Source organism: Equus caballus, chromosome 28 (assembly GCF_041296265.1).
Source record: "Equus caballus isolate H_3958 breed thoroughbred chromosome 28, TB-T2T, whole genome shotgun sequence".
Classification (NCBI taxonomy): domain Eukaryota; kingdom Metazoa; phylum Chordata; class Mammalia; order Perissodactyla; family Equidae; genus Equus; species Equus caballus.
In genome coordinates this window covers 17,356,906-17,379,726 of record NC_091711.1, presented here as the reverse complement: position 1 = coordinate 17,379,726, position 22,821 = coordinate 17,356,906, and the positions used below count along the sequence as shown (strand labels likewise).

At 36.3% G+C, this 22,821-nt stretch overlaps 1 protein-coding gene across 16 annotated transcripts in view; it reads right to left on the bottom strand.

Annotated features, from left to right (window-relative positions):
• The window catches only part of LRRIQ1 (leucine rich repeats and IQ motif containing 1), a 214,479-nt gene that overhangs the window by 100,420 nt on the left and 91,238 nt on the right, over positions 1–22,821 (bottom strand). For all 16 annotated transcript variants that reach the window (XM_070254620.1, XM_023631410.2, XM_070254613.1 and 13 more), the window contains 2 exons: positions 21,889–22,099; positions 12,092–12,211 (listed from right to left, as the gene is read on the bottom strand). In XM_070254620.1, the coding sequence (XP_070110721.1) occupies positions 12,092–12,211; positions 21,889–22,099 (331 nt within the window). The remainder of the gene's footprint in view (positions 1–12,091; positions 12,212–21,888; positions 22,100–22,821) is intronic.

Sequence of the window (22,821 nt, the reverse complement as noted above, 5' to 3'; positions counted from 1 at the left end):
TTCTTTCTGCAGCAGAACAAGGTCCCACAAAGCACAGTGATTTCTTTGCCATATCAATATAGATGTTGATGAAGGTCTCTTCTTTAGAAAACTACATAAAATCTGGGGAAAAATTTAAGTCTCTAAATTGACATCTAAAAGTGCAGAAAATTTTGAAAACAGTTTTTCTTGGTTTTTAATGTAAGGTCACAAATTTTTATAAGATTCTAGAACACTCTTTACCACTGTGTCTCAGAAATTTCTAGAAGTATAAAGAGGTTTAATATAAAATGCTAAAGATACTTTTAGTAATTATATAATCACAACTAAAAAATGTTACCAAGACTACTGATTTATATGAGCTCAAGCTTAATATCAGATAGTCTATTTTGGCAGTAGCTAGTATGTTGAGGGAAAAAAGTCTCAAAATGTCAGGAGGAATTGGCCAGGATTATAAATATACTACTGTTTTAAAAATGTATATTAATATATCGCGCTTACCATTGGACATTTATACAAATTTCAGTTATTGCTTAAGAAAACTTTCTGTTCAGATATTAACTTACAAGTGAGGATTTGGAAAGCTTTTTGGTTATTAGAAGACTAGTATCAAATTGAACTTGAACTTAGATAAATTTATAACTGTGTGTTCACAATTAAACATATGAACATATACACATATATTTGGCTTTTGATCAGAGAAGAGATCATTATTCTATAATGCAACTTTGATAGACCAGAAAATAAGGCTTTCAGAAAGAAGAGTTGCAAATAACATTCATGTTTATTTGCATATGTATATGCAAAATTTGTATGCCATCTAGTGAAATCCTTTCATTTGACACATGAAACTAGGATCAGACTTGCTCTAAGCCACAAGTCAGAGTTGCACAAGTCCTAGAAATTCTAAAAGCTGTGACTTGATCTTTTTCCTACTCCCTTCACTACCCCTACCCTGCCCAACACTTTCCTCCTCTCTGCCCAAGTTGCCTCTTGCTATCCCACAAAGAATTCTTTCTAATACTTCTTGATAACTTTTGTAGCATCTCAGAATCCTTACAGTTTGAAACTTGGTCCATTACGAATTTCAAATTTCACTTTCTAAACCCTCGCCTCCATTCTCAATGCAAAAGCATGGCTACTCATACTGTTAGAGATTGCTGTTACATACCATGCATGTCTCTTTTCACTAAACCAAACGTAACACTTTGCTCTACTTTTTTCCTTTGCCTATACTGTAGGTTTTGCTTGTTTATTTTCCCACAGTGTGCTGTAATAAGTAATACTCTGTGAAGTTAATTTGAGATAGGGATCAAAGATGAACTCCAGAGCTGAAAGTTGCCCAGCTTAATGCATTTTGCCTACTTCTCAAAAATTATTCCTGCAAACTTATTGAATTTGACTTTGGTTTGAGACAAAAAGCAAATCCAAATTTGACTTTTGTGGCTTTCCACGTCTATCATATGTTAGCTTTTCTCATCTTCTCTGGGTTTAGGGACTTATAAGAGGATCTGTTGTTTAAATTTAAAGACAACTTTATTGGTTCTTTTATATGTTGGCTTCTAAACAGTATACATAAAAGAGAAAAAAATCTGTTAAATTAAGTCAACAAATAAAAATATCAATGAAGGGCCAGTGCTGGTGGCCTAGTGGTTAAGTTTGGCATGCTCAGCTCTGGTGGCCTGGTTTCAGTTCCCGGGTGCAGACCTACACCACTTGTCTGTCAGTGGCCATGTTGTGGTGGTAGCTGATGTACAAAAAGAGATTGGCAACAGATGTTAGCTTAGGGCAAATCTTCCTCAGCAAAAGAAAAAAAAATCAGTGAAAATTACTTTATAATTTAAAAGTTGTAAAATAAAAGTGCTAATGTAGATCACTATGCCACGTCAGACTTCACACACATATTGCTTTTGATATTTATGTTATTATAGATATTTTATGACAAAGTGGCAAAAATTTCCCCGAAAGGACATTAAGACCCAGGATCATTAAAATTTCTACTAAAGTAATTCTTTTAAAAATGTTATGCACTGGGGCTGGCCCCGTGGCCGAGTGGTTAAGTTCATGCGCTCCGCTGCAGGCGGCCCAGTGTTTCGTTGGTTCAAATCCTGGGCGCGGACATGGCACTGCTCATCAAACCACGCTGAGGCAGTGTCCCACATGCCACAACTAGAAGGACGCACAATGAAGAATATACAACTATATAAGTATGGGGGGGCTTTGGGAAGAAAAAGGAAAAAATAAAATCTTAAAAATGTTATGCACTGTGGACTCCAGGACCAAGACAATGTCTTATTCATCACTATTTCAGAGTTCATTATGAGTAGTACATAATAGACGCTTAATGTTAGGAGACAATTCTTCATGGGTCCCCCACATTTCTGCATGTCTCGTGACAGCTTTTTTCCAGACTATCTTCCCAAGGATCTCTGTATAGCTAACAGCCTGGAAAGATAGAGATGGTGTCCCCTCCTCCTGGGTTAGAGGGCACTGTGCTCCCTGACTCATAGGGTATGGGGCACACTGATTCAACCAATGGGGTTTGAACATGGTTCATAGTGGAGGAAGGAGCTATAATTATCTTGTGGGTAGGGTCCTTCACGCCAATTCAATGTACTGTTGCTGTTGCTTTTATATCTGAATGTAGACTAGAAATTGATGTGTTACATGTTTTACTTTTCCATCCCATAAGTACCAGAGGGGATTATCTCAGTAGGGGAAGACTTATAAGTACAGAAGTGTTAGTGTGACACACTTTCTTGTGATTTGATACTTGTGGTATGACCAATGGGTCAGGATTTAGCATAAGCACCTCTACTCTCTGATGTCTAAAGCTTTCACTATATAGATGACATTCTGTTTGTTGTCAAGTCAAAATGATAAGTAAATTATATCTCAATTGAAAAATAAAGCCTGAGTTTAAACCGTCTTGATTATGATAAGTGTTATCATAACTCTGCCAGCAGAAGTTGGCTGATAAATCTGAACAAAATTCCTGGGGCCTGCATTCTAGGGTCTGTTCTGCAAGTAGTTTCTTGGGACTCTGTGGGAGAATGTGCAATGCCCAGTCTCTTCAGAAGCCAAGGAAAAAATACTGTCTCTTCAGCCTTTCACCACAAGAAAAGAGGCCTAACATCTTATTGGACCCCTTCAGTACTGGAGACAATACAAGCCTCTGTGACTGATGATTTTGCCAGTTGGAGCCTCTGGCCTCCATCCAGAGGCATTCCTTGTGGTTTTGGATTTGTGGCCTTTCTGACACAGATACCAGTATATTCCTATTGAAAAGTAGCAATAAGCTCTCTGTTGGACTACTTTATAAACAAAATGACTGACCCTTGAGGCCTTGTGACTCTCTGGCCTGATATTCCCGATTTGGGGTAGAACAGCTCAGATTCAATGACTATCAAGGTGTGGCCTCCCAAAGCCTCACTTGTCAAAGGGAATAGCCAGCCTAGCTCCAGTGGCATGTTGGTGTTAAATGAAAAATTGTAAAGTATACTTCTTAGGGAAACTTGATTTCCACTCCAAGGCCTCAACCAAAGCTGCTGGCTTGGAGGGACCTCAGTTCACTCTGGTTCCCCTAAATGCTTGGGCCTGGTTCAGGGATGGTTCAGCTAAGCTGAAACCCAGCTGACTCTTGGGCTGTAGCCAGTGGCCTCACAGTTTGGTCTGCCATTTGGAAAACTACAGACTGGCTGACTAAAGACACTAGTGTTTTGATTACTCATATGTATGTCCAAGGGCCCATTCCGTGATGACATGACTAGAATCAAGTCATGGATTAGGCCTGATTCTGTTTCTGATGTGGAGGCTATCAATGCATGCCAGACTTGTGACTTCTGCAAAATGTACCCATTTGTCTTATGGCGGAAAAGATCCCATTGCATGGATTCTTGCCCCTGCCTGCTCTTGGAAAATTGACATTACACTTTCAACACCTTAGCAATGTTGATACCTTTTCAGGTTATCTATAAGCTGACTTTGGCCATATAACTGTGGCCCTTGAAATTCACCTGTATAATTTTTCTGTTTTCTGCACCATTGGAGTCTGACAGTTATGTGCATTTTGTCACAAAACTACTCAACCATAAGCTGATAGTATGACTTCACCATTCTTACTTCCTCTGTCCACACACGTTGCTAAGGCATTTTGATAGTTAATGTGGCTGTCCCCAGAAAGGGATCATACCCTTGAAGCAACTTTCTAAGTAATGATTAGAAAAAAATGCATGGAGGGTAATATAGACCTGTTTCAACAACTCAAGATTCTGTCGGACCATTCCTGGGCATGATGCTATTTCTTTCCCCTAACAGTACGTCCCAGGCCAGCATGATTGACATATTCTCAGGATACAGCCTGGACAAAGAAGGCTCAGGACATACAAACTTAATGCTGGTCAAGTTTTATAAAAATGCATTTGTTCCTCGTGTTCCAGACCCTTCCAGACAAAAGGTCTAGGTTTGAATAGAGAATGATTAGAAAAAAGGTGAAGTGACACCTACTGAAATGGGACACTCTAATTTTGAGGATGTGGATAGAGAACAACCATCCAGGACCTTTGAAAGGAACACCTCAGTTTCTGAGAGGTATAGGGAAGGGAGGGACATTGATGATCTTTTGTCCTTCAGAAGTATCCCAGAAGCCTTCCTCCACAATAAAAAAAGGCCCCTTTAGGGCCCTCCCAAACTGCTGCAAGCACCTTAAATTTACCTTATTGCTGAGTTTGCCATCTCCTTCCAGGAGGCTGTGACCACAATGTGATCGTCATTTCCCTTAACTTTACTGAGAAGTCTAACAAGGCAGCAGGGGTGGCCCAAGATCCTGCACCTTCCATGTAAAACATCTCTGGATGTTTCTCCATCCCCTTTTCAGTTATCCAATGGGGTGGACTAATGCCACCTGGAAGGTGCCCTGGTTATGAATCACCTTCAAACGTTTAAGAAAACACCACTATGGCCCTGGAAAGTATGCAAGTCAGCTTCAGCTCATTGGCTAGGGTTGTTTTAGACAGCAGAATTGCCTTAAACTTCCTCCTTGAGGGCCAAAAAGGAGTGTGTAATAGCTAACACTTCCAGCTATACCTGGATTAAAGCCTCAAGTCCAGTGGGAAGATCAATACAGAAACTTAAAGAGAAAACACCTGGGGTATTGATAGTAACCTTAGTTAAATGCATCATGAGGATAACCTAATTGATTTTGTCCTAGCCCCTCTCAAATTATTCAGAGTGGTCACCATAGTGGGTATTTATGAGAAAATTTGCCACATAGACAAAAGGGGTAGATATTGTTGGGAAATAATTCTCCATAGGTCTCTAAGATTTCTGCGTGACTTATGACAGGTTTTTTCTGGACTATCTTTTCAAGAATGTTAATATAGCTAATGGACTTGGAAGATAGAGATAGTCCTTTAGTGTTTTCCTCCGAGGCAGAAGGCAAAATTTGTTTGCTGTCTGGTATAATAAAGATAATGACTTCCTCTGGTGCATAGGATAGGCAGGTTTACTAGCAGCCCTTTATAAAATATGGGATTTCTTAGACTTGGGATTCCTAGGGGGGAATTCTTCAGATTCCTCCCTGTGGAACTTGGGGGCAAAGGGGATCTGATATGAACATGAAGCTCCTGCTGCCCGACGTGACAAGTAATAAATGGCTCATTTCTTCTGCCAGCATCCATGAAAGTGTGGCAGCCTAACTTAGATTGCACGCAGAATAAAATCTCAGATCCCTCACAATTCTTGGCACTTAAAAAATTAAGGTAAACTATACTTAATAAAACTAAAATAAATGGACTCTTGTTATGAGTGTTCCATTGGTTAGCCATTTCTTAAATGCAATCACACTTCAGAGAGGCAATATAAAAACTTCATGGCAGATTGATCTAGGCTTTTTGATTAAGGCTAATTTAGAAGACAATTTTATATTTACATCTTTTATAGCAATTGTAATTTCTGCAAGTATCCAAATATATTTCTGACATCCCCTAAACTTAGGGCCCTGTTCTATCTGTCCCTATGTACCTACCTCAGCACCATGCATAGTACCTGCCATATTGTAAGCATTTAGTATTTGTTGGCTGGAAGGGAAAAAATAAGTTTGAAGAGATGTTATATGACTACATTGTGATATGTCTTAAAGAGAAGAAATATGGACTTAATCCAAAGGCAGCTATTTTTATTACCTAAATGAATGATAAAAGGGAAGGCCTGGTTAGATAAGTCTTGCGCTTGTATATAGGAAAGTTAGAGAGAGAAATAAAAAAATACAGGGACACTGTGGTAACTTGATTATGTCATCTGAAGTTGTAAGATAATTTTAAAATAAAGCGGTAATGATGGAAAAGGAGTAAGAAATGTCAAAGGCAGACAAAGTAACAATACCTTCCTAATTGGTTCTTGGCTTTAATTCTCAGCTCTATAATCTCTGCATTGCAAACAAAGTTGTTCATTTAACTCTTGTGCTCAGACTCCAATACCAACATATTTGAAATAAAATCCCAAGTTCTTGACATTATATCCTAGGCTTTATGTGGACTGAACCCTGGCCATTTTTCTGTTTCTTCCCTACTTTGGTTCTTCTCCACCACTAATCAGCTCTACCTATTGTAAACTTTTTGCTCCTTTAGTGTAATAAGCGAGTCCTATTTCAAGGCTTCCACACTGGCCTTACACTTAGCCCAGAGCAGTATTACCCTATGCCTGTCCTTTCACTTTATTTTCACATCTCTATTAAAATATTATACCTTATGGAGGCCTTTCCTGATCATCCAGTCATATTCTATGCTCTATCCTTTAAGTTTCCTTGCTTTTTATAGTAATTTTCAACACCTTATTGTATTCTATATATTTATATGTTTATTCACTGTCTGTCACCTCAAGTTAAATGTAAGCTCTTTGAGGTCAGGGATCTTATCTCTTCTGTTCACTGTGATGAGAACCATGCCTGGAACATTTAAGATAACCACTGACTTGAAATATTGATTTATAAATGTTTCATTCTGACCATTTCATTCTGGTATAGCTTTAATTAAAATTAAGATCCTCCTGAGAACATCTACAAATATTGGATTTAAAAAGGAGCTGAAGGCACTCAAGAGCAATCAAAGCAGTGAGGACTTAAAGAGCCAAGATCCCAGAGAGTACAGTCTTTTGCTGATGTGAACCCTACATTTGCCTCTGCATTTTCCCTCAGGGTAATTCCAAATTTTAAAAATTAACATGAAAGAGCAGACAAGTAGAAATCTGAGGCCCACTTGTAGCAGTTTCACTGGGATGAAGGGACAGAGGTTGAAGTGCAGGAATGCCAAGCTAGTTAGGATTGAAGGATCGAGATCCCTGAGAAGAGAGAGCTACAGAAATGTGAGTGCCAAAGTCATGTATAAAATTTCCCTTCACGTGTTTGCCAATTCCAGGTAGTACGTGCGTAGGAGAGAGACCTAGACTCAAAGTGCAGTAGCAACAGCTGGGGTGCTAAAAAGCTAAGAAGAAATTTCTTCAGTCACTTGATGCTGTGGAGAAAGGGATTAGAATTTAGGGACAAACAAGGTGAAAGTAACCCAGTAAATATCTCAGTTTCAGTTGAAGACACCATATTGGCTCAACCCTAAGAGAAATCAGAAATAGACCAGCTTGAAAATAAGCCTGAAAAGGATCTCTGCCTATACAATATCTGCCTCACAGAATAAAATTAAATCCTCTTTAGAGAAAGAAAACATATTCCAGGGCCTTAAAATTTTTCCACATATGTCTAACACTTAATCAAAGATTAAATGCTAAGAAAGAGAATCAACTGACTCAAAATATAAGAAACAGTCAATGGAAATAAACCTACAAGCGATCCATATCTTACAGTTAACTGAGAAAGCTTTGAAAATACCATACTTTGTATGTTCAAGAAAATATAGGAAATGATAGAAAACTTCAACATATAACTCGAATTTACAATAAATAATCAACTAGAAATTCCGGAACTAAAAAATGGAATAACTGAAATTAAGAATTCAAAAGATAGGGGGCCTGCCCAGTGGCATAGTGGTTAAGTTCACAGGCTCTGCTTTGGCAGCCTAGGGTTCGAAGATTTGAATACCTGGCACAGACCTACACACCACTCATCAAGTCATGCTGTGGCAGCATCCCACATAAAATAGAGGAAGATTGGCACAGATGTTAGCTTAGGGACAATCTTCCTCTCTCTCTCTCTCTCTCTCTCTCTCTCTCTCACACACACACACACACACACACACACACACACACAAAGTAGTCTAAGGTATGTTGGTAGGAGGGCAATATCTTCAGAGAAGAGAAAAATAAGACATTACTGACTTTTCAAAGAATCTACAGAAGGCAGAAACTAACAAAATGGCATCTTTAAACATCAAAAGCCAGAATTCTATACCTAGAGAAGATATCCTTCAAAATTTAAAGTAAAATAAATTTTCAAGCAATCGAAAACTGATCTGGACTAAAATAATTACTAAAGAAAGTCTTTCAGACAAAAGAAAATGATCCCATATGGAAGCATGTTAATACAGGAAGGAATGAATGCATGGAAGAAGGTAACCACAAACTAACAAGCTAATGAGGGGGAAAAAGGGAAAAACAAAAATACCTGATTAATGCAAAATAAGGCAGTGAAGAAACAAAAAAGAAACACAGAACAGTTAGGACAAATAGAAATATGGTATATATAAACCTAATTATACTCTTAATTGAAATAGTCTGAATACATCAGTAAAAAGAAATATAATGCAGAATGGAATGTAAAAGTAAGCAAAACTCAACTATATACTCTTATAAGAGTTTCACTTTAATTATAAAAGCACAGAAATATTGAATGGGATTGGTTAGGAAAATATATATTATGAAATTAACAGCCAAAAGAAAGTTGTTGCAGGTATGAAAATATCAGAGGAAGGAGCTGTTAAGGCAACTAATTAAAGAGGAAAACTAAAATTAAAGAGGGAAATTTCACATGATAAAAGGGTCAATAATACAATGATTTAACTATCCTAACTGTGTAAGCTCTAAAGTATGAGGCAAAATTCGACAGAACTAAAAACTGATTTAGAGAACCTGACAATGATAGAAAGAGATTTCAGCATTCTTCTGTGAATAACTGATAGAAATCGCCCCCAAATTACTAAAGATACAGAAGATCTTGAAAAATACAATTAATAATATGAAGTAATTGAGATTTTAGTAACAATATACTTAACATCTGCAGAATGCACATTCCTTTCAAGTGCACATGGAACATTTCCCCAAATTGATTACGTGCTGAGACAAATTTTTAAGAAACAAATAACATCAATCTTACATTGAACTCTTCTAGAAAACAGAAACAGAGGAAATATTTCCCAACCAAAAGTATAAGGCCAACATAACCTTGATACCAAAATCCGGAGAGAGTTTTACAAGAAGAAAAATTTACAGGCCCAACTTCTTCTTGAATATAAATGCAAAAATCCTAAACAAAATGTTAGCAAGTCAAATTCAGAGGTATATTAAAAAAATACATTACAGCTAAGTCGGTTTATTCTAGGAATATAGGTTTAATGTTTGAAAACCAATGATTGTTATATATATAAAAAGTATTTGATAAAATCCAAATCATAGCTATAATCTTCCTCCTCATCACATTAACCTCTTGGAAAGTTGTAAGAAGAAGCTAAGGAAGATAATTTCCTTAATCAAATATAGAGTTTCTATAAGAAACCTATATTAAACAACTAACTTAGTGGAGGAATATTGAAAGATTTCACTCTGAGACCAGGAGCTAGGAAAAGATGTCTGCTAATATCACCACTATACAATATTTTATGGAAGTAGTAATCAGGACAATAAGGCAAGAAAAATAAATATGAGGCATAAGAATTGCAAAAAGAGAAATAAAACTGTCATTGTTCTCAGATGACATGATTGTGTATACAGAATATCCAAAAGACTTGAGAGACAACCTACCAAAATTAATAAGTGATTTCAACAAAGTAGTTGAATAAAAGGTCAATATACAAAAATAAATATAATATCAGAAAACATCATATACATAGGAATAAATCTAACCAAAAATGTACAAGATCACTATGAAGAAAACTACAGAGTATTGTGGACAGAAATTTTAAATGGCTTAAATAAATGGTGGGATATTCTATGTTCATGGATTGAAAATGTAATGTTCTAAAAATAACTGTTCTCCCAAACTCATTTATAGATTCGCTGCAATCTCAGACATAATCCTAACACTTACTGTGCAAATTGACAGGGTCATTCTAAATTCATACAGAAACAAAAAGGGTCAACAGTAGCAGTAATAATTCTTCCCTAAAGAGGAAGATGAAGTTGGAGCTCCTATAAGACTAGATATCAAAACATCATAAATCAAACAGTAATTAAAGTAATGATGTAAAGATAAACAAGACACCAATGAGAAAAATTAAGATAACTCTTGCACAGAGTTACCTGATTTAAACAAAGCTTCCACTGCAATCCATTGTGAAAAGTATGGTCTGTACAACAAATGGTATTGGGTCTATAAGATAACCAAATGTGTGTGTGGAGGGGAACTTGACCTCTTCCTCACACTACACACAAAAATTAATTTCAGATGCACCATAAACTTAAATGCTGAAAGCTAATATCATAAAGTTTCTAGGATATCTTAATGACCTAGGAGTAAGCAAAGATTCCTTATATGTCACAACAATTAAAAACTTTTGTTTTTAATTTAAAATTAGAAACATTCTGTTCATCAAAATAAACCATAGAGAGATTGAAAAGCCCCAGAATTTAGAGAGGATATTTGCAAAGGAAAACAGAGTAGTACTTAGAATATATAAAGAACTTCTACAAAATCATTAAGAAAAAAGATGAACAACTCAACTGAAAATTACACAAGCACTGGCTCATGTCACAAAAGTGGATATCTAAATGACCAGTAAGTGTATGTAAAGGTATTCAACCTCACTAGTTATGAGAGAAATGCCAGTTAAAACAACTATATGATACCACCACAAACCTACTGGAATAGGGGAAAAGGGCATGAAAATACAAAGTGTTGGTGAGGATAGAGCGCCTCTGAAACTCTCATATTCTGCTGTAAATTGATACAATCACTTTGGAATATCATTTGACACTATCTACTAAACATTGGTACACATTATGATGCAGAAATTCTATTCCCAAAAGAAATGCGAATATGCACATCATTAGACATGTACAAGAAAGTTCACAGCATCTTTAGTCATAAGGGGCAATACTAGAAATAACTCAACAATAAGTAATCTACCAATAGTTGAACAGACTTTTAAAAAGTGGTATATTCAGGTAATAGATAAAAAGTGGTATATTTAAAGGAGTGATATATATACAGCTACACTCACCACAGATAAATCTCACAAACAAAATACTATGTGAAAGAAGAGTATATACTGTACGATTCCACCTATAGGAAGTTCAAAAATAGGCAAAACTACTCCATTATGATGGTGTTATGAATACTATGGAGGCATGAGGAAGTCTTTGGGGATGTTAATATGTTCTATATTTTAAGCTGAGAGATGGTTATGTGGGTGTAACTGTCTAGAGAAGAGGGAACAGAATGAGCAAATCTAAAGATGTAAAAGGCAAGTGTTCTGTACAGTAAAAGGGTGTTCAATTTGGTTAGAGCCACAGGAGAGAAGTAGTGGATATGTGTGTAAGCGGATAAGTTTGCTACCTTATTGTGGATAATAACTTGAATAACAATTTAAGGAGGTTTTCTCATTTTGCTAGGCAACAAAGAACTACTTAAGGCTTATGTTGTCAGGGCATAAACAAGCTCAGAGTTGGATTTAATGAAGAATAATTGATGAAACATTGTGTAAATCTGGTTGAAGGGTACACAGGAACTCTTGTAAATATTCTATGACCACGTTTACACACTGTACAAACTTGTAGCGTAAATGAAGAAGATGTCAAGAAATCAGAAGCACACTTTTTCAAGTGTTATTTGAAAAAAATCTGTTGAGAGGACAAAAACCTTAGAAACTGGTGTAGCTCCAAAATAATATACTAAAAATATTTTAAGGCCAATATTCTATGTTGTATATATTTATATGTTGTAGTTGGTACTTACTTCATTAAATGTAAAATCTTCTAAATCTATTTCTTCATACTCTTCTTCAGATTCTTCATTCTTAATAGCCTCCAGAGCTGTCGTCAGTTTCTTTCGCAAAAGAAAGCCTTTGCAAACTGCCTAAACAAACATGGAAAGCATGTTATACAAGGTTATAGATCAAACTCCAGACCAGATTCTCTGTGTTCTCCCATTAGGAAGATAAAACATCTTAGACCTTAGTTTAATGGCTCAATAATCTGTTTTTTGAACTTTATGTGACACTTAAAACTGCAAGATAAATTAAATGACAGCTTGTGTCTAAAGTCCTGAATCTCAGGAGACATTCCTCATGGTAAGCAAAAAAGAATCTTTAAAACTCCCCAGCTGCACATGTAGGTCAACCAATCAATTATCCAACTATTCCTCCAGGACTCATTCTAAACTAAGAAGAAAGGGATATAAAGGAAAACCAATTTTGCTAATTTTCAAATGATTATGTATAAAATAAACTAACACACATTTAGGAAAACTTCAACATATACAAATGGCCATATTAGAGAGGGAGTATCATGGCCCATGACAATGAACTAACTTCATTTTAAAATAAGCACCGAATAATAGAAGTAAAAACATTCAGATTCCTCAATAATCTTGGAGTGGGGAAACCCTTCCTAATTAAAACTTCCAGAACACTGCACTTTTTAAAAAATCAGTCTCTTTATATACTGCTGAGGAGTGAGCTCCAGCATATAGTAAGTGTAAAAAACAAGGTAGAAATAAGTGTCTACTGCATGCTGCCATTTATCTATGAAAGATTGTATATATATATATATATATATATATATATATATATATATATATAAAATAAACATATAATTTTATAAACATATATTAAATATATGTATATGTTGTGCTAATATTTAAAAAGTGATAGTACAAATCATAAAATTAATTTTAAAAATTGTTACCTATAGAGGCAGAAAACATGGTGGAAGTTACAGCAGTAGAAGCTAGACTTCTCTGAATATACCTTGCTCGATTTGACTTTGGAATCATGCACGTGCTTAAGATAATTGTAAAACAAATAAATATGAAATAAAAAGAAATTCCTGAAAAAATATAAAAATGTGTTTCATGCTGTGGGCATAACCACACAGAAGTTATTTAAAGTGATTTTAAAATAGATTTATTTCACTATATCCCTAGTGAAATGCACTCAAAAGACAAATTTAACTCCAAAAGATACCTTAAATATGTTTTCAGAAATCATATTCTTGGTAATAAAATTGGTATTGTTACTCAGAAAGATATATATATTGAGAAGTGGAATATACAAAAAATGGCCAGACCATAAATGACAATATAAGTCACCACAACTTCTACAGCAACCAGCCTAGGAAGCCAAACCATGACTGCTGCAACCTCTTGGCAATTAGCCAAGAATAGTTAATAGTTGGCCAACGACTGCGGGCTTTCCTACTTTTCGTCCCTACTTCTAACTCAGAACCAACCAGAGATAACCAAATATGCTTCCTAAACCAATCGCATAAGATGCCCTCTTCTAGTTGTCTGCCTCTGATCTTCCCATGCCAATAACGTCCAATTAGAGCATACCTGAAGCCTTTTCTCTTTTTTTTCCACTATAAACACTTTCCACTCTCTTCTCTGCCTTTGAGTCTATACCAAAGGCAAGCAGTGGTGACTGACTCCCTTGCTATAGCATGCTCTGAATAAATAGCCTGTTTTTTCTTATTTGTGTGGTCATTGTTTAGTTCCACTATGTATGTGCCTGTGCACACACACACACACACACACACACAGGAGGGGGAGTGAGAGAGAGAAGAAAAAGAGCAAATTATTTTAATGTCATCAGGAACCAGGATTTTGTATAAAAGAGATACAAATATAAAATCAAATAAGTAAAAATCCTTTAGTGCTAAATTTAATTTTAAAATATCAGTATGAACCCATGGTATATTTTTTTCTTAAAAATATATATTTTTGAGGCTGGCCCAGTGGTGTGGTGATTAAGTTTGTGCACTCCACTTCGGCGGCCTAGGGTTTGTGAGTCTGGGTCTCAGGCGTGGTCCTAGCACTGCTCATCAAGCCACGATGTGGTGGCATCCCACATAAAGTAGAGGAAGATTGGCACAGATGATAGATCGGCAACAATCTTACTCAAGCAAAAAGAGGAAGATTAGCAACAGATGTTAGCTCAGGGCCAATCTTCCTTACAAAAAAAAATGTATTTGCAAGCTTAGTACATTAAAAACATTCTAAAAACAATGACCCCACCAGTAGCAACAAGCACTCTTAAATCCTAAAGCATCCCAAAATCCAGAGTGAGGTCTCTAAATATTATTCCCACTGAAGGAACCCAGGATCTTTGGAGAAATGACTGAATCTGGACCTGGGGCAAAATGTACACAAAATGAACCTGGAATATCAAGTCACATTAGAAAGCAAGGCAAGCTTTAAAGACTACTGAATCGTGTCAAAAAAGCTAACTTGAAGAGGTTACAGTTGGCCAAATAATGGACAATTTGGGCATAAATAAGAATAATAACTGTAATAGAATTAAACACATCATATATTTTAAAAATTTATGTATACATTATGATAGAACACGTTATGGTGACCTCTGGAGGATACTAGGAAACCACATTAATCTAAAAGTTGGTAAATAAAAGGAAAGCATCAAGCATTTAACCTGGCTTTCCAGTACGAACTACACCTCAGGGTAACTAAATAGTTGATTAGACACAGTTTCTCTTTATAGGCATATTTTAGTTAACAAATGAGGAGGAAATAATATAGACAGTATCAATATGTTGCAAACCATTAATAAAAAAATTGATTTGACAGTGCTATCAATGGCCACTAATATTCCCAAAAGGCAACCAGACATTATGTACCTCCTCACTGTAATACATACCATCACCTCTGAAGTATTCTTGACAAAAAACCAAACCCAAATCATATCAAATGTTAGATCTTACTGTCAGTTCACAGAAAATGCGGGGATGAGAAACATGTTAAATGACGTCATGGGGATGCTTTTGGAAAATTCAGAAGGTAGAAAATTTATAGGAGAAAAGACCTGGTTTCTTCAATAAATAAATTACAAGAAAAAGAAGAGAGGTAGTTACTACATATTAAAAGACTTAAGTAACATATAAACCAAAGGCAAAGTGATGACCTTGTTTGTATTTTGATTAAGAAAAACCTGTAAACACACATTTATAAAACAGAGAAATTTCAACATTGATTTGATACTTGGTGATATTGAAAAATAACTGTCAGTTTTTAGGTTGGTATTACATTGCGGTTACGTTTAAAATAACGTCTTATAGAAATTCATACTGCAATATTTACAAAAGAAATGATAAGCTATCTGGAATTTGTTTCATATGATCTAGCGATGAGGAAGGAGACATGGGTTCGTTATAGAAGATCACTACTGGCCAGTAGTTCAACTCATGTTGAAGTTTGGTGTAAGTTTAGTATACGGGTACTTGAAGCTCTTCTATATGTTGAAATGATCCTTAATAAAATATTAAGAGACTTATAGATGGTGCAGTTTTCTTTTTTCTTACAATCAATATAATTATGTGAAATCAGAAATCAAGATTTTAAAATTAGGTGAACCGTCAGGCTTCTTTTACTGGTTATAATCTGTAATTTCCAATAATCATGGATATGATCACTATTTTCGATGGAAACATAAAGAAACAGTATTCTGCCATGCAGCCCATCAAATACAAATCAGGGACAGTTAATTAGTAGAATAGATTTTGAAATTCACTGAGAGTCTATTATATGCCATTCACTGATGATAGAGCAGTGAATAAAACATAGACAAAAATCTCTATATATGAACTTTCCATTCTAATGGGGGTAAGAACCAAAAACAAAGTAAATAAGGAAACTATATCCAATGCTAAATAAATGCTACGGACAAAAATCAATCAGTGACAGGAGATGGGGAGCATTGGGAAGGGATTGCTATTTTAAATAGGGCAGCAGGGGAACCCCTCATTGTGTAGTTAACATTTGAATATATATATACATAATGGATCCATGGGCCACTAACCTAAGGATACTATCAGCATGCAAAATTAATAGTCTGAATGTTGTTCCTTATATCTGTTCTCTGGCTTAAAATCAGGACAGGGAGATTTCTCTAGGGTCCCACAACTGCTGTCTTCCATGCATTCTTACACTCTGACTCTATGACCAGCTGGCCTTGCTCTACTCAGATAAGACAAAAGCTATGCTATAGCTGCTACTGCTGTCAACATTCTTGGGCCTGTGGTCCTTAGCAGGAGTTGGAAGAGGCTGATACAGACAGAAATACAATGCCTCACAGTGTCATTACTATACCCAGAGCTACTGGCTTTTCAGAAGTGGCAAATCCAGTTCTCCATCATGCTCATAGCCTCCTTTCTCTGAGGTAGTATACTGGAGACTTTCTCTTCCCATCCCTGTGCTAAACACTTGAGCCTTTCAATGTTCCCTTCCTTTTTCCTAAAACCTGTGAGAAACCCAGACCTCCAGGAATAGGTAACAGTCCTCTACTCTAATTTCTGGGTGAGGATGGCATTAGTGAAGGGGCAAGATCCCCATAACTGTACTCCTCCACTCATCCAACATTTTTCACATAAAATTCAATTTTTCTTCTCAACTCTGAGATACATCCTTCACAAATATTCTCTGTGTTCTACTCCTCCCACCCCTAGTCCCACTCTTTCCACATGGAAGCAACTTGTGTCGATCAAACCTCACCATCTATCTCAACAGGCTCTTTTTTAGCTTCCACCAAGACAACCTCACAAAAGAGGTAGAGGATATGTTAGGACATTGTCATTCCCTCAGAAGCATTACAATGTCTTTTGCGTTTACACATGTGGCACACTTCAGATTCCATTTACATATTGAGGTCTCTTTTTCAGAAAAGTATGTAGTATGTTTGGCAGGCCTGGTTAAGCTATAGTCTCTCATCTATTTATTGCCTACACTATGATTTTCTACTTTTCGCTAACGTATCTTTTATCTAACCTACAAATTTCTAATTCAAATTCTAATTGTTATCAACACTTTAAATCAAGTTTAAAATCATCTGCAAAATGAAAAACATAAAAATCATATAGGATTGTTAAACAGATTAAATTAGAAAATTTATATGCAGTGATGTACACATAATTGTCACATACTAAGCATTCATTAAATATTATTTCCCCAACTTCCTTGCCTCCTTATTTTTCATAATTCTACTTAGTTTATCAAATAAGAAAATTGTGATATTAAACATCACATAAAATTCAAAAACTACTATTGACAAAATTTTAATCATTTTTGCCTATAAAAATGAATTTCAGTATAAAAACAATATTCCACTATTTTGTAATGATATGAATAGATTATAACTTCTCAAGAGAGTTCAAGTTTCTCCTAATCTGAGGAGAAAGGATGTCAATATGAGTTAAGAACTTGAAGAGTATTAAACGGCAGAAACAAAAGAGAGGACATCTTTGTGTGATGAGTAACATGACTGAAAACATTGCTTGAGAAAGTGGCCTTCCTCTTTTTAACTTATCCATTATGGAGAATACCATCAGCTCTTTATGTTCTTTATTAGTCTCATGTAGTTGTGTTGTTATTGCAGACCTGGGCATTTCCTGTGCTGTCGGTGACTGGCATATACAAGCTACTTTAGAGGGAAACATACTATTTTTCTCTTCCCCCTTTTGTCTTAGTCCGTTTTGGCTGCAATAACAAATATACCATGGACTTGATGGCTTAAACAACAACGATTTATGTCTCTCAGTTCTAGAGGAGGCTATGGAGTCTAAGATCAAGGCACTGACAGATTTGGTGTCTGGTAAGAGCAAGCTTCCTGGTTCATAGATGGCCATGTTCTCACTGTGTCCTCACATGGCAGAAGGGACTAGAGAGCTCTCCGGGATCTCTTTTATAAGGGCACTAATTCCATTCACGGCGGCTCCACCTTCATGACATATTCTCCTCCCAAATGCCCCACATCCAAATACTTTCACTCGGGAATTAAGTTTCAATATATGAATTTTGTGGAGGACATAAATACGTTCAATTTATAGCACCTTTCATTTTGAGATTTTTAAAAATTCCTCTTATTTGGGATTCCTTTATCTGGCATTTATGCTCTCTGGTTCCTTGCTATCTTTCAAAATGCTTTCTCTCTAACATGGTAAATGGGTCTGTGACTTCTTACTCCTAGGGAGGTACCCTTCACATCCCTTCTTCCCTGACCCTGTCCTGGAAAGATTCCAAGCATTAGGGAGACAAGCTTCCTTCCCTTGATTCTTTTTTTTTGTTAGGTCATCTTCTCTTCTTCACTTACCCCTCCCTATCCTTTTTCTTATACCTAATAATGATAAGGTATTAAGATTAGGTGCAGACCTAGGGAAAAGAGAGCATAAAGGGAAATCTTTAATCCAGGCCTTCAATGACAAGAGCAAAAGGATTGATTCATGGTGGTTCACAATGGATCCAGACCAACTCATCATGAATAGGATTTCTACAAACCTCTAGACTGTCAGATAGTATGTATTTTTCTGGTGTGACACATACAGATACCTCCCTCACGAATCTGTCTAGGGTCAGGAATTCAAGTCCCAGCCATCTCTATTCAGTTTATGAGAAATAACAGTAATATAAATGTGTAATAAGTAATGTTCAGATTCTCCTTATAACTTATTTCTGTCAAGGTTTCAATTTTTCTGCCAGTCATCCATCAATGATTAATTCATCTTTCTTTCTCACACATTCAAATCAATTTCTTGGCTAGACAATTCTATGTGTATTAGACATATCTGATATCTTGTTCTTCTCCAACTACCATCAACTCCCACCCCCGGGACATACTATGTATACACTTACTCCTTGTTAAAATCCTTCACACATCTCTGACCATGTTCCTCTTAATATTCTAGCTCTTATGATACTCTAGTTGCACTATAACTTATTATTATTCCAATAATATGAAATCCTGCATTCTTTTACTTCCACTATCCTTTATAGCTGGAATTCCATTCTCTTACATATTTGCATTGAGCCTTATCTATTTCTCAAGGTGTACATTACATCCTTTGTATTAGTTAGAGTAAGCTAAGTAGTATAACAAAAATATTAAAAACATATAACTCAAAAACAGTTTATTTCTTGATCACATAATGAATATTGAGAGAGTAAACAGGACAATGGCGCAGCACTTTAACATAAGGTGATTCACGTATCCAGGCTTTGCAGACTCTGCAATCCCAACAGCTTCCAAGGATACCTCAGAAGCTATCTTCATTTCAGCCAACCAGAAAGGGAGAAGAATATGAAGGAATGTCTGTGGAAGGTTTTATGGGCCAAACATGGAAGTGGTGCCTATATCTTTCACTCACATTCTATTGACTAAAACTCAGAAAAAAGGTCACACAGAAGCACAAGGGAAGCTGGGATATACAGTCTGGTTGTATGCTAGGAAAAGGAGGATGTGGGTTTGGTGAGCAGAGAGAAGTCTCTACCACATCCTTCATGAAATCTTCATTTTGTTCTTTCTAAAGCCCAGGTTCTTTCTACTATATCATGCTCTGCTCTCCAGGATGATTAGGCAGTCTAGAATTCATACTTTAAACAGTTTAAGAAACTAGATGATTGTATTCAGAAGAAGAGAAAATGAAGTTGAGTTGACTTCAATGATTTTAAGTTACCATGATGTACAACAAAACAGACTTGCTCTAAATTGCAAAGAAAGGCTGGATTATGCTTACTTTTGTTAACAGATACAAAGAAGCTCAACAAAAAGACATTCAGCAGAGATATCAGTCACTGAAGTAGACTGTTTCACAGGTAATGAAGTTCTCTTTATTGAATGGAATGAAGCAAAAGTTTAATATCCATTTGCCATCAATGCTGAAAAATGAATCGCTCATCCACTGATGACAGAAGGGAATTTAGACTTTATAACATATTCATTCCTCATGTAGCAGAATACTATTTTGAGATGGTAACTGAGGTTTCTTTCTTTTCCTTGGAGTTTCCTTGAACCCATTGCCCTCCCCCAACTCCCACCACTATTCAGGCATCAGTAACAGCTTTGTCTATGCATTGCCCTTAGGAGTACAGTCCATACAAATTAAGTCAACAGAAATACTAACTATATTCATTAGAACCATAGCAAAGATAATTCTCTTGAAAACTATGGCTTTAATAGCAAAAGCTAGCAACTTAATTTTAAAGCTATTCTTCCAGTTGCTTATGCTAATACTTTGGAGGCATCCCTGACTCTTCTCACTCTCTCATATACCACATCCTCATGGACTAATACTACCAGCTCTCTCTTCAAAGTATATATGCATACCCTCAAGATAAATCAACATATACTCTGGGATGTGATTTTCTTACCAGTTCTCACTGCATCACTCCAGTCCATGCTACCATTATCTCTCGTCTGGATTACTGCAATAGCCTCCCAGCTGATTTTGCTGTTTCTACTCCTACCTTCCTGTGGTATAATCCCAACATAAAATAAGCTTGATCATGTGAGTCCACTGCTCAGATTTCTGTAATATCTCTCCACATCATTCAGAGTAAAAGCCAAAGTCTTTACAATGACTTATCAGTCATAAGTCCTACTCTTCTCCCCTTTATCACTCTCCAGTCACACTGGCTTGTTGTCACTCTGTAAACACAGTGGGTATGCTCCTAAATCAGTGCCTTTGAATCTGATATTCCTCTGCCTGGAATATTCTTCCTCTAGATTTCCAATGGCTTAATCTCGCACTGCAATGTTTCCTTTTCTGGTTTTCCATATGCATCCTGTCTAAAACAATAAACCTTCCTTTGGTACACCTATCCCACTTTTCCTGCTTTATTTTTTCCCCTTAGTACTTATTATTATCTAACATACTTATTTAACTTATTTATTAACTGCACATCCTAACAGAATGTAAGCTAGTGAGATTTTCGTGCCAAGAAATATTTGCTGAATGAATAAAGAAATGGAAACACAATTTCTGTTTAGTTACCATCATTCAATTCAGGCACAGTTCTGTGAATTTCCACAGACCTCATTTTATGTATTTATTTAGTCTATGTTTGCCTCTTCCACCAGGATGTAAACTCCATGAGAGCAGGGATTGCTTATGTTTTGTTTGTTTACATTTCTTGAGCCTAGAACAGTGCTTGACAAGTAGCACTAAAAAATATTCTAAAGAACATTTGCTGTTCAAAAAAATATTTATAAAAATATTTAATGAGTGAATAAATAAAGGGATGAATGTGATCAGGTTAAACTTTATTTCAAACTCTGGTCTTGGTGAGGGTAAATCAAATCTATCACTACTTGCTTTTGGAATTTTTAAGTTATATGGGTATTTGAAGGACTTCAATAATTATTTTAGCAGATTTTTAAATATGCTTCTAGAAATAGTTTTAGATTAGGCCAAATGAGACCTGCTTTGGCTAATCAAATGTTAGCAGCTGTGACAAATGACACATCTGAGCAGAAGTTTTAAATATGATTACGTGGTTCAGCTTGGGCCTCAGTCATGAGAACAGTATTTCCAAATTGCAGGCTATTCCTTCAGCCTAGACACTAAGCAGAGGCACAGCCAACCTGCAGGCAACCTTCAGCCAACCTGTAGCCTACATGTCACATGAGAAAGACATAAACCCATATATTTGTAAATCACTGATATTCGGGGGTTGTGTGCTATACAGAATAACCCAGTGAAATACAACTAACACATCTCTCATGTCTATTTCACCAAAAGATGAAAACTAACCTGAATAAGAATAGCAGCCTTCTCTCTCTGTTCTTGGATATTTACAGTATTTTCTCTTTTTACTTTTCTTGAAATAGGTTGATTCTCGATGCAGGAATTTGCCTGGGTTGTCAGGGGTCCTGGTGCAGCAGTATTTAGCCTTGTAGACAAATGAATCTGTTTGCGCACAACGTAACCACGCCAGTATGCCTGGATTACCATAGCCGCCATACTTTTAAGAAAAGAAAACATTTTTATTGCCCATAAATGCACATGGACTATATAAAGTATTATTTTAAAAGACCACTTATTTTGTTTAAATATAGTCGTAGAAGTAAAAACGGTACGGAAACCTTCAAATCTGAAGGAGAGAAATGGGTCAGTAACTTAGTGAGGGATGTGAAAACAAGGGATTTTTGTTTGTTTCTTTCAAGGAGAGAGCTATTCCTGAGATTTTGTATAATACTGAGGATGCTGAACTAATGGAGAGGGGGGGAAAGTGATGATGCAGAAGAGAGGAACAAACGTAGGAGCCAATGTTGAGCTGGCAAGAGAAGATGGGATCCTGTTCACAATGGAGAGTTTCGCTTTGGAGAGGAAGGAGGGCCTCCCTTCACTGTAAGAGAAAGGACCTCTCAGTTCTTGGCGATCTTCACTTTCCTCCCTGCCCATGGACAAATACTTAAATCATACTCTTACAAGCCCAGTGGTAAATTCTAACACTTCCTCAGCCTACATTTATTTGCCAATTTCAACCTCTGAATCAATCAATGCTGTGTTTTTCCCAAATCCCCTAAGCCTGACCAGCAACATTAGCAAAATTTAGATAACAATGTATCATGATTGTAAGTGGGTTCTCAGTGTCCTTAACCATTTAACTCTTCCTAATTGGATATGTTTTCCTTCCCCCCACAGATTATTGCAGGGATATTATCAAGGTACAGAGTAGAGTCA